The sequence below is a fragment of the Harpia harpyja genome, chromosome 15 (genome assembly GCF_026419915.1).
Source record: "Harpia harpyja isolate bHarHar1 chromosome 15, bHarHar1 primary haplotype, whole genome shotgun sequence".
Taxonomy (NCBI): domain Eukaryota; kingdom Metazoa; phylum Chordata; class Aves; order Accipitriformes; family Accipitridae; genus Harpia; species Harpia harpyja.
In genome coordinates, this window is record NC_068954.1 from 23,217,009 (window position 1) to 23,230,001 (window position 12,993).

The 12,993-nt window shown below is 43.3% G+C and overlaps 1 protein-coding gene across 5 annotated transcripts; it reads left to right on the forward strand.

Moving 5' to 3' along the window:
- Positions 1–6,865: 6,865 nt before the first annotated feature.
- CLN8 (CLN8 transmembrane ER and ERGIC protein) lies at positions 6,866–12,422 on the forward strand. 5 transcript variants are annotated; one of them, XM_052809870.1, is made up of 3 exons: positions 6,866–7,070; positions 8,358–9,027; positions 9,434–12,422. In XM_052809870.1, exons 2-3 carry the CDS (start codon positions 8,485–8,487, stop codon positions 9,746–9,748), a joined length of 858 nt encoding a protein of 285 aa, XP_052665830.1. In that variant the 5' UTR covers positions 6,866–7,070; positions 8,358–8,484; the 3' UTR covers positions 9,749–12,422. The 5 variants fall into 5 exon arrangements, with proteins under 5 accessions (XP_052665830.1, XP_052665831.1, XP_052665832.1 ...); XM_052809871.1 differs by having other exon boundaries at positions 6,866–7,043; XM_052809872.1 differs by having other exon boundaries at positions 6,866–7,018.
- Positions 12,423–12,993: the final 571 nt, after the last annotated feature.

Genomic DNA, 12,993 nt, shown 5'->3' on the forward strand with positions numbered 1-12,993 from the left:
TGTTTTCCTTTAAATCTCCTTAAAATACTCTGAAGGCTACTATAATGGGTTATATCCATAACCTGTTATGATTTATCTCAGTGGGGTTTTGATTAAGCTTGCAATAAATAGGAGAAAGTAACTTGGCAGAGAATGCTCTGCCACATTTCTCTCTCTTTTCTTCTCACCCTTGAAATACATTCTTTCCCCTCTGTGGATATGACCCTTGTGAATGGAAGGCCTTAAGTTTTACCCTTCACATTAAACTATCTGATGAACCTACTGTAGTATGCAAGAGTCTAGTGAAATAGTGTAAAGGCCAGTTTACATTTTACTGAAAGTGAAAATTCAGGAAGGATGATATACAAAGAAATGGAAAAAGCCCACACAGGGCCTGACCATGAATTGGTATAAATCAATTCAGTGGACATGTGCTGGGTGATGCCTTCTGTTTCAGCGCACCACAGAGTTGCTATAATGCAGTAAATAGCAGACTGTGATGAAAACTCTAGGCTCATTTAACACTCTGACAGATTTGTGGCAGACATCAAATGCTTGACTCTTGACCACTGCATATAAAGCTAGCTTTGGAGAGAAAGGAGGTATTAGGAAGGTTTTTCAGCACCACAGGCTTAGTTAAATTTAAAAAACTGTATTAAATTTTAAAAGAGACTGGATAACTGCTGTTTACTTACATTAATATGGGTTTGTAGAATTTACTTTTAGTAATATCTGAAGTAAATGCTTAGAATCTTCTTTTTCTAAATAAATTTAAATAGATTACATAAAAAAGGATTTCCATCTTTTGCAAGTCTAGAATAACCTGCCATGAAAGAAGCTCATTCTCAGCTGCTGTTTTAAACACCTTCCATTTCTTCAGCTGTCCCTAGCAAAATGTTTTAACAAAAGTAATTTTTCTTTCCATTTGTTCTCCATTTCTAATATTCATTGTTGCTTTATACTGATGTCATTATTGCACAGTACTGCAACTTGTGAAATACCTGAATGTCTCCACATGGATGAAGCTGAAAACAGGAAAATAGATTGTCACCTTCCATCGTCTTCACTGCTCTTGGACTGCTTATTCCAAGAGGTCACTTAAGCTGTTGAGAACCTTGTCAATATCATGGATTTGCTGTCATTTTACTGAAATCCTCAAAAGTAAATTTACTAGATTAGTGACTGAGGCCACCGAAACGTTCCTGGTTTCTGCCCAGCATTGCCAAACAGTAATTGTAAGGTCCTTGACTTCATCTCAGATAGTTTTCACAGGATCTGTTTGAAGCTGTCTACAGATACAACTGAAAGATGGTCTGAGGTGGTAATCTGGGATCAAACCCTTGCTAGAGACCCACTGGTAAGCCAGTCACTGGCTGCTCTATCTTGACAAACATCATTTTGCCTGCTGGTAAAGTCCCTAGTTTCTATTCAGGTGAGAATACCTGGAGCTAAATAAAACTCCAAAATGATAAGCATATATTCCATGAGACAGACACAGGATTTTCCTTTGATTCCTGAAGAGGCACTGGAGGTACCTGTGTGAGAAATGAGAAGGACTAGAGATCCTGGGTAAACCTGAAACACCAGTTAGACTAACCCTCATGACTACAGCTGGGAAGAAAGAGCCTAACTACTAAGGCAGAATAACTTGTTCCAGCGAACATTGTTAAGACATGTAGATTGGTGAGGGAGGAATAAAAAGGTGCAACAGCAAACCCAAGCTTGTATCATCACCTCATGCTAGTTACCTGAAGCCAACCAGAAGCAACCGAGGAACTTAAATCCAGGACTGGATACAGCCGGTATTATTCTTATTTATTATTCCTGTGGGGTAAAAGAAGTGGTTATAGTGTCACCAGTGATGCTGGGCACTAGGAGGTGAAAATCCTCAGGGAAGAGCATAAAGAGGCATTGACTGGCCAGGGCTCTAACAGAGTTAGGGAGAAGAGGGAGAAAAAAATTATATGATTAAATATATTTAAGCAGTGATTCAAGAGACATGCTTATGGTACATGGAGCATAAAGAGAAGCCTGCAGAATGGAAAGAGACTAAGAATGCTTTGGAGTGAGGTGTGAACTTAAGAAGACAATGAAGAGGTGAAGCAGCAATGTCTTATGCATTGCAGATTAATTGCATGGCGAACGGGAGACAGAAGTTAAGATTTGGAGAAACTCTTGAAAGAAATGGTTGGAACAAGCAGGAGAGACCTTGAGAGTGTCTTGTATCAAAACAGAAATAAATTGGAAGAAAAAGGTGTAGGATATCTTTCCTTGAATGGAAGTAAAAGAATGAGAAGGGAGGAAATACTGAAGGAATAATTGCCCAAAGGCTATACTTGGTGAGGTCCAATTAAGCAGTGGACAGGAAAAGGCCAGACATCACAGGGTCAGCATGGGTACGATAAACATCCTGAACTGTGTCTACACCCAATAAAGCTTTTTTAGTGAGACTAGGATATATGGCACTACTCAACAGCAGTTGTATACCTCCAGCATTTTCATTAAATGTTCATAAAGTAAAGAGAAACGGGATAATCTTAAGAGGGACTGAGCGAAGAATCTCAGTTCTTCTACATTATTTGAATTATCTGGAAAGATTCATGCAGGCAGAAACAGCCAGTTTCATTGCTGCGATTTTTCCCACAACTGGTAGCTCAAAGTCTGCATGCTCAGCAAATCTGATTTTTTAAAAATTTTTAGAATATCAAGTGCTTCAAGGCAACTATTATCACAATCTGTTCTGGAGCATATGGAATTGATTAACTCATTTAAAACTGACTATAAGTGGAACAGAAGAGTTTGTAGAGACTAGTGCTGATCTCCAGGTACTGAGGAAAACAAACCAGCCTCGGTAGATAAATGTGTTACGCAATGGAAAGACTTTCTGAATCCTTGGCACACGTGAAAGCCTTGTAACACAGGTTTTCTGAGAGAAGTCAAGGATGTTTCCTTTTAGCTCTTTAGAGAAGAAAAATGCCTTAAACAAGCATGTTCAAAGTGCTCCTTGGAATAACTGTAGTTTGCATGTAGGAATACTGCATAAGTACTTGTTGGACAATAATCAGGAGAACTTTGAGAGTATGTGTAAAACATTAACAAAGTGAGATTACACATTTGGTATTGCCACGGAGTTCCTTGAGGCGGGCATGTAGTAAACCTCCCACAGACTTGAAGCAACACTCCCACAATTAGTAGTAAAGCTCCCACAGATTTGAATGCAGACTGCAGATTAGTAGGTGGTAAAGGAGCAAATTTCAGTTTAAAACAAGAATTCAAGAAGCATGTCACGGAAAATATATAATTACGTGACAGGTCAGCACAAGTAGTGCATATATGCTTGGATCTATGTCTGTAAATGTGCAAACTTTTCTAAAACTTTGGGAAGAGAGGGCTAAAACCTTTTGAGAAGTCAACGAGTTCTTGACTTTTAAAGTAGCAGTATGCTTTTCATCCTCTGTTGGGAAGATTACTGTCTCAGGTTTTATTTATACTCATATGACTTAGTTCAACATGCAGTACCACTGATTACAAGTTTTCAGTACTCTGGAATTAAAAAATGAATTAAATACTGCCTAAGGCAGTAACTTCAGTTACTACATATGCTACTCAGAGAATGAGAGCGAGCTACGAAATGGTCAGAGAACAGCCTCATCAGGCAGGATGCCTTCCAGTCCCCACCCCTTCACTGCTGCCACAGATAATTTCTGGCCACTTTGCCATCATGCCATGCCTCCTGCAGAAAGAAAACTCCCCTCTGTTGCCATAGCAAAAGTCAGAATTCAGGGTGGCTTTTTCTGGACTTTTCTGCCCCTACATGTCCAAGACAAATCTTGGGATAAACAGTTGTCTGCAATGGATGGATTAATTTGAAACTCCTTTCTCAACCCACCCCTAAACCACATTACTCAGCTCACTGCCAACGGCAATAGAAGCACCAGTTCTGTGTTCCTACCACACATACAAACAAGCACTCATACATGTCCTCTAATAGTCATCGTGCAGCCTCTGCACAAACTGTAGGCTCCCCTCTCACTGAAGGTCTGGCTGGTTGGCCTTGTGTCCTCCATACACATCTCCTAAGCCTTTGCCTTTAAGGTGCTCTTGCACCACTGAGACGGTACTGGTCTGCCTCTGAAAGTACAGGGAGCAGGAAAAGGACTTGGGATTGCAGCACTCCGATTTGGGGAATGAAGAAAAAAAAAGTGATAAAACTAAAGACATTTTTAACTATCATCAGCTATCTGTATATTTGTAAATACAACAGAGGGGTTACTGATTCATTACTGCATGCAATATTTAATTACTAGTATGCTACCCGGAAGAAGTTTGGCCTGTGCCTGTGCCAACTAGTACTTTTCTAGGTCGTTCCTGGGTATTGGGCATCGGTCCCATTTGAAGCCAACATTTCTGTGGATGTTTTGGGAGATAGTGTGTGCCAAAATCATATTTCAATGGGCAGCTGGGATGTAGCCACCCTGTTTCAAACTAAAAGGCAGCCCCCACATGGGGGGCTGTATAGATGTAGCCATTGATGCAACAAAATGCAGATATTGTAAAGTGCAAAAAAATCACGTTCAGTTCTTGACTGCAGGCAAGCACTACCAAAGCAGTATAAAGAGGCTCTTAGCTACAAGGGGCGGATCACCCAGACTGCAGGCATGGCTCCCTGCCCGGAGGTGCTCTTTGCTCTTCCAGCTGTGGCATTCTGAAGATGCTGAGCAAGTCTTCCAAAATTGAGACAGTGCAGATAGTCAGGAAATTTATCTTTGGACAGGGCATGCTGTAGCATCCAGCCAGAATGGCTGTAAAAGGGAGAACTGAGTATGACATAATATGGAAGATGAGCCTCAATGCAGGAAAAACTGTTTGGAAATACCTGAAGTGATCATAATTACCATAATGAGGCACCTATTAAAAAGTTGTCACCAAGTATAGTTGTAGTATCAGTAGATTCGGAAAGTTACACTAAACAATTTCATCATGGCTATGGCTGGTAGTAATTAAAAAATGCGATTTTCCTTGAGAAGGCAAGAAAGGTGGCAAAGACAAGGAAAATCCCCAAGAAAGACAACAGCCTATATGTGATCTTGTTTTTTACAGTACGATCACAGTTCCTTATATGTAAGTAAAAAAATCTCCTGCCTCAAGGTGTTACAATTTAAAGGAATTCTTTAAAGACAGCAATGGGAAAAATAAAATTAGGGGAAGCTAAAACACATGCCCTTCGTGCATCAGCCCCATCACATTACTTGAGAGAGCAAATTCTTCCAACAATAGGTCACCCAGCTTTTGCTTGTTCAGCTTTCTCATCCTTTTCTTGTTACCCAGCACAGGTCCGGCATCTGTTAGGGAACATCCACCACCAGCTAGGAAGCGCTTCCAAGTGACAGCTTCTCCAAATCTTCTACTTGGCATCTCTCAACACCCTACAGCCCTTTTTCCCCTTCAGGGTTAGTAAATGGCTCTGACCGTATACCAAAGCTTTGCGACAAATTTCCTCTCACTTTTGTGCAAAGACGAATCCTTCTGTCTACAAGACCAACTTGCCAGCGCATGTCACTAGGATCTCTGTCACTTGATCATGAGTGTGCTCTCTGCATGAAATAAGTATTTTGGCTGAAATTTCTTGCCCTGGCTTTATTGCTGAGCCAGGGCCTCCTGGGCAGAGATGAGGTTACTGGTATTGAAGTGGCAGGTGTGCTCTGGTGTGTGACTCACCTCGGTGGCACACGGGTGGTGTCTGGGTGTGTGGGCACGGCTTCAGCCAAATCCTGGTGTCCCTTGGGGCTGTCTGTAGAGGAGCTTGGACGGAAGGTGCAATGCCTCACACCCAGCACGTTAAAAGGAGACGCAAGTGGTAGATTTTGTTCCCAGACTTTTCCCATGAAAGGCTGAGGCTGAGGTGGCATATGAACAGATCTTACTTTTCGCAGAGCTCGGGGCATCCATCAGGGACAGGGTTATCACATTAGCAATTAAAAGCAAATGCACAAACCCCGTCCTGCCCAGTTATCCTGCTACTGTGGCAAGACACAGTTTTCCACAGGGAATGACGGCACTTCCCTCTCCCTGGCTGGAAACCGAGCACGCGTCAGACTTCCGGGGCTGATCTCCCAGCTCCGGTCTCTCACCACAAGTAGGCCCAGCTTAGGATTTCAGCTGTTCTAGGCCAATCCTCCGTGTAAGAGAAGCTGTGGCTTGATTTTATTTTATTTTTTTGGTGACGTTTGGTGGAATCACCTGGTCTGTTGTGGGACTGAGCTTTTCCCTGGCAAAACTCGCAGTCACTGCCAGTCACTCTGGCTGAAGCCAAACTCGATCCCGGGCTGACGCACCGCCAGCGAACCCTCCCGGTGCGGTTTCGGGGAGCTCCCCCAGTGACGCTCGCAACGTCCAGCCGGGCTGAGTCACCGGGGTGACAGCATCAATTTTCACAAGTATGGACAGAATCATGTAGCAGGACTCCGTGACATCCACGTAATAATTTGCTGTCTCGAATGAAATTGGATAATCACAGGTAATGGCACTGGCTATGGCATCGCTGCTACTGCTTTTTTTTACTATTGTCGAACAGGCACCTGCTAAATATTACCGACTTTTCAGTGGTGGTGATGAGCCTGCTGTCAGGTGAAGAAAAACACCCTGTAGACAAGGCTCCCCTCCGGAGGGGCGGCCCGATAGCGACGGACCGGGCCCGCGGCCCGGCGCCCTGCCGCTGCCTCCCGCCCCCGCCGGGCCGCCGGCCTCCGCGTCCCCCCCCCCGGCCCAAGTGGTACAGCCGCGATCTCCCCCCGCGGCGCCCGGTGGTTCGTGCCGCCGGGCCAGCGCGCGGGCGGGGGGGGGGGGGGGGGGCGGTGGCGGCGTCTGGCGCATGCGCAGAGGGGCGTATGGCGGCTTCCCGGCTGAGGGCGGTTGTTGTAGGAGCCGCGGCGGGTCGGGCCGGACCGGGCGCTCCCGGGAGGCCGGCGAGGGCGGCTTGCCGCCCGGGGCAGTCCCGGATCCGGGAAGGGCCGGCCCGCCATCGCGGGCAGCGCCGTGGGTGAGGAGCGGCGGGTGTGAGCGAGGTCTCTGCGCCGGGGCCGGCCCCCCAGGTCTGCGTGAGGGGTTCCGCGGGGGCGGGGGACGGACGGACGGGGACAGGGGGGTGTTGCTGCCGGTGTTTGTGTGGGGGCGGAGGAGCTGTGGCGGCCCTGCTGGAGCCAGGCCTTGCCGCAGTGGGTCGTGCTGTTCAGGGCCTGTTCGTGCCATCGGGTTAGTGTGTTCTACCCCGTTTTCCCCCCAGGGGGGGAGGGGGGCGGCGGGACGCTGCTGGGGCTCCACCTTCGAGTCGGTCTTGTCAGGTGTGGGGCCGTGTGGCAGGCGTAGGGCAGCCCCCACCCCCCCCGCCTTGGAGGAGGGTGTCTCCGAGCAAAGGCCAGGTTGAGCAGGTCCCTGCAGGATCTGGGCTGTGGTGGTGGCGTTTGCTGCATGGTGAAGCAAGGCGGGAGCATCTCACCAGGGGTCTGTACTTGGTGGTCGTTGTGGCTTTTTCACCTAGCTTTTTCCACGGAACTCCCAGACGCATTGTGGTTCTGAGCATTTACAGGCTGCGGTGGGTCCGGTGGTCATGCTGACATCGCCCAAATCGTTCATCAAATGAGCTGGCATTCAAATGTTTCAGTATTATCTCGCTTTTCCCTCCCCACAGATCTTTGTTTTTGAACTATAGTGTGTTCAGGAAGTTTCAGCTAACTTGAGGCACCTACTGCTGGGCTGTTCAGTTAATTACACTAATGTTGTTAATAATAAATAATAATGTTGCCTGCCTGCATTCCATACTCTTCTTGCATTTTTGGAATATGTTTTCTGCAGGAAGGTGGTTTAATGTTCGGAAACTGATGGCAAAGTCTTGTTTTGAGATATGATCCTGAAAGCCCTTTTCTGTGCAAGCGGACCTGCTTACTGGATTAAGTTTTTGTAGTTTTATGTCCTGGATCGGTATTTGAGATTCTGAATTGCGCCCAAAGCCATAGGAAGTGGTGGAAAATCAGTGAGGGAAAAGCAGGGGAGTAGGAGTATGAGGAGTACTTACTTCTCATAAGTAAGAGAATAGAGTTTGCTTTTTGTATTTTCTTTTCCTCTTTCTTGCCTTCCTCCTTTGCCCTCTTCAGCTTTTGTGTCAGTGCAATACTTTGTACTAGTACAGATTTTGCAGGCCAGTTGTTAATCTTAAACACATTGCTTAAGTTTTTTTGTCTGTCTACCTGTCTTTGGGATGACTGTGCCTAATGGCAACAGGACCAAAGTCGTAACTGCAATAGAAGTGAGTTCTCTGTGGTTTAGAAGGTATGTATATGGATGACTTAAAAATTCACTTAATTTTTTTCGTCTTGTTCCAGATGGAAAAGAAGAGTTCATGGTTTCTGGTTTGCATATTAGCAGAGGCTGAATAGGCATAAAGGAGACTATAGTGCGGGTGAGAAGTGTCAAGCCCCTTGCAAGGTTTTGCTCTGTAAACAAGAAGAAATGAATCCTACACATGATGATCCAGTGTCTGGAACCATTTTTGACTGGGACTATCTCTTATGGGAAGTTCGTTTGACGTTTTTAGCTGCTGGTTTTTTAATCTACTTGGGAGTATTTCTTCTGTCTCACTGGTTGTCTTCATGGATGAGTACCACTTATCGTGCCTTGTATGCAAAAGAGAAGGTGTTTTGGAATATGGCAGTCACACGTGGTGTGTTTGGACTTCAGAGTTGTGTTGCTGGGTTATGGGCTTTGCTCATAGATCCTGTTTTTCATGCTGACAAAGTGTATTCACAGCAAAAGTGGAGTTGGTTTAACTGTTTAATAGCTGCTGGATTTTTCTTGCTTGAAAATGTAGCTGTTCACATGTCCAACATTATTTTTAGAACATTTGATGTGTTCTTGGTAGTTCATCACTTGCTTGCTTTTGGTGGCTTGGCTGGTCTAGTAATTAATGTGAAATCTGGACATTATCTGCCTTTGATGGGAATGTTGCTGGAGATGAGTACTCCCTCAACATGCATTTCCTGGATGCTTCTAAAGGTAAGAATGTGATAATTTTCAAATTATGTTTGTAACAGGTTTTATGCATCTCTCTTGTCCATAGCTAATCTGTGTGGTTTGTCTAGATAGCTTTTCAGCAAAACTGTGTTCATCTAACTGATACCCGTGTTATTGTGATACCTGCTTTTGTCGTAATGATATTTCTGTAGTCCTCCATACACGTTTCTGTGTGATGCGGCGTGCATGTCAATAGTGAGATGGTATAGATTCATTCTGAGTTTGGGGTGCTGCATGCATGCGGAATATTGTAGCTGTACATGGAAAAAATGCCTGAGAATGTGTATGTGTGAAAGCTGGATATTTGCATTAGTTCTACAGTTTCCTCAGTTCCTTATCTTGAAGTAACAATCTCACTTCTGCATACTTTCTGTTCTTGTTTTTCTAGGCTGGCTGTGCTAACACCTTTTTCTGGAAGGCAAACCAGTGGGTGATGATCCACCTGTTTCACTGCCGTATGATTCTTACTTACCACATGTGGTGGGTGTGTATTTTCAATTGGAATTCTGTGCTGGAAAATCTGGGACTTCTTCATTTTATTGTTTTATTCTCGGGATTATTTGCTGTTACTCTAATACTTAACCCATACTGGACATACAAAAAAACTCATCAACTCCTCAGCCCAACTGACTGGAACTTTGAAAATAAAGCAGTGGAAAATGGAAGATTAAATGGTGAAACACATCAAAAGAAGAGGATATAACACTGAAACAGCTGTTTCCTAGTAGGGTAGCAGAAGAATGCAATGTGAAGTAATTCTTTGCCCATGAACTAGAAGCTTTTGCCAGAAGCTCATTCACACAGTGATTCCTTGCTGGTAGTATTCTGTACGCACCAGAAGTATTTAAAAGCATTGTTTGTGTTTCATATGTGCATACACATAAGATCTTCAACCTCTTAGTTACGAATTATGCCAACAATTTAGTCAGGTTGGACAGTATTTCATGATTTAGTAGTGACATGCTCTCTAATGGCATCATTTGTCCTAATGCTTCCAAGTGGCTTTACAGTTAATTTGTCTGTTAAGCTCAGCTTGAATCAAGTTTAGCCTGAATCCTATTTCACATATGTCAGAGATACTGATACTGGAAGTTATGTTGTTTATTAAGATCAATTATGACCCAGGTTACGTATGCATGGGTACCTAGTTCCTGTGTGCCATTAAGTCATTCCAGGTGGCTGAATTGGTCAGTGATAGAATGCAGTCAGGGCTGGGTTTTGGGGTTTTTTGTTCGTTTGGGCTTTGTTCGTTTGTTTCTTTTTTCTTTTAAGTGCACTTGAGGAAGGTGATTGTTTGAGTGTTCACTGTCGAAGTGAGTTGTAGTTTCCAGGTTGCCCTCGGTACGGAAGGAGTTCCACACAAACATGCATGTGGGGGATGCAGGCGTTCATTATGCTGGTGGTCTAGCTAGGTAATCATAGTGGTCCCTTCTGGTCTTGAAATCAGTGAAATATAAGAGGCAATGACAGAATGTTTGACTCTGTCTCATCCTTGAAAAGATTGCTGGTTGATTAGTAAAATTATTTTTCTTGTAGGTCCCACATGAGCAGTCATGCAGTTAGTTCCACTAGTGCTCTTGATAATGGTTCCTTTTATTTTTGGAAATTCTCTTAGTTATAGAGGGTTTTAGAATCTGAGGTGACTCCTCTGTGGAGGAAAGCCCATATCATCTCCTTTAGGAGTTCGGTTGTTCTTTTAGTATTTTTATTTTACTTCGAAGAACGTACGAAGTGACACTAGCAGTCCTTTGCTCTTTGTCTGCCACATCACTAAATCTTTCCTTGACCTAAGGAATAGGGTTTCTTTTTAGATAAGGACTTGGCAAATTGTGGCGGATGTTCTCCCACTAACAGTACTGGTCTGACAGTTTCTGTGTGAAATGTTGGACAGCAGATGAAGGTATAAAGATCACGATAGAAGAGAGTGACGCCTAGTGGCAGGAGAATGACAAAGATATTAATTAGTTTTGGCGCACTGAACTAGTGAGATGAACAGCCCCATCGTTTGAAACTGTTGTATAGTGTGATGTGACTGCTACACAGATTTATTTTGCAAAGTAATAAGACTGGGCAAGCCCAAGCTGTGAAGAATCTTAGGTCAAGGCATGTGTTGGAGGCTTTGTGTACTGATCTGTGGTGGAGCATATTGTTTTAAATGTGTAAGGGAAGCACTGTTTGGTGTAAACAACCCCATTTTATTAATTTTTGGTGGCAATGTCTTCGATTTTGTTCTGAGTGAAGGGAGGAGGCTAGTGGTCAGGTTGCTGTGTTCCCTAATTCACTTTGTGTGAGCACTGAGTTGAAGAGCTGCTCTATGAGGGAGAGGAAACTTCTTACTGTTAGGTCACAAATGTATAGCCAGACCTTATGGATAGTGATGAAGCGGTGGATATGTGAAATTGCCCGTTCAAAACTAGGCCAAGAGGGTCATAGTAATTTTATACAGAAACCCTATCTCTTACCCTGCTGATATTCAATAGAGAAAATCTAAATTTTGTGTTACTTTCTTATTTCTAAGCAGGCCACAATGAGATTGCAGTGTTTTGGCAGTGTTGCCTGTCTGGACGCCATCTTGTAGAAAAAAGGCTTCTCTAAAGCTTGAAATTATGTACCTCTCTTGAGGGGTTGTGTGTGGAAAAGTAATGTTAAAAGTACTTTAGAAGAAAGCAGAGGGATGAATTCCTCAGAAACAGAACCCAAATATGTGATCCAAATGCATATCTTGCAGAATCCAAACCTCACTTGCAGTGTTCCAGGGGGAAGGCGGAAGGATAAGTCGCCAGATATCAGAATGATGGTGTGCTCTATGCAGCTTAAAACTTAAAAGGTTTGGATTCGATAAAACAAGGTAATAATTATAAAAATCCTAGCTATAGAATTCTGAAAAATCCTAACAGAAAATGGAAGCATCAGAAGAGAAATAAGTTTGGGCCAAGTGTGTAATTCTTATAGTGGCTGGCTAAAGGAGGTTTAGAAACTAAAGAAGTTTCTATGTGCTAAAATAAAAGAATATGGAGGGTTGGGGTTAGTAGTGAATTTGGGACTGAAAAAGAGATTAGGTGTGGTCCAAGCAGACAGGTGGATAGTTGTGTCAGTGGCACCAGACTTCTAAAGTTTAATATTTTGTATTATTAATTTGTGTAATGTTATTAAGTGGATTTAAAATCTTTGATTAAAATTATTTTTTATCATAATAAGGCAATCTTTTTAGTATGCATCTTAGTGTGAGTTTTTTTCATGCAAAGACTTGTGGCATATCTTGAAAATCTTTTGCATGTCTTAACTATATAATTAATAATACCTAAGAGCACCTGTTAACCTAAACACTGCTAAACCTGATAGAACAGGCAAGCTATGCAATAAAGCAAATAACAGCACTCATTTTATTTCTGTTGGTTTAAGGGGCAAGGGGATTTTACAGTCCAGCTAGAAATACAACAGGACATAAAAATACAGACAACCTTTCTTCTTCATCTTGATGGCCTACAGTTGGAGTTACCGGTTCTGTTACAGAGAGCCTCTTTTTTTTTTTTTTTTTTTTTTTTATTACTCAAGTGTTTCCTTCACTGCCTTTTGGCTGCTCCCTTCAAGAGGATTTTCTGGTTTGTGATTGTGGATGACTGTCTCATTGCTCTGGAACAAGACTGAAAAAGCTCTCTAACTGAGGGTTTTGGTGTCTAATTACTCTTATAACTAAGTGCTGCTTTTCAACCCAAAGGTAGACTAGCCATAGTTTGTTTATAAATTTTGTTAATGCGAAACTAATCCCAGTCCTGTTGGGCCTCTCTTATAAGGCCTCATCCGCAATCTGATGTATAAAAATGCACAGTCAGCTTCAGTAGTGGCTGGATCAGGTCACAGGGTGTGCTGCTGCCATGATTTGGAAAACTTGCATAATATGTTTTTGGGTGAATTTTTTGTTTGCCTAGGTGACTGTTGGAGACTTCA

Coding starts and splice junctions, on each gene's coding strand:
- CLN8 (XM_052809870.1), top strand. CDS start 8,485: ATGAATCCTACACATGATGATCCAGTGTCTGGAACCATTTTTGACTGG. Junction 9,028..9,433: donor TTTCCTGGATGCTTCTAAAG/GTAAGAATGTGA, acceptor TTGTTTTTCTAG/GCTGGCTGTGCTAACACCTT.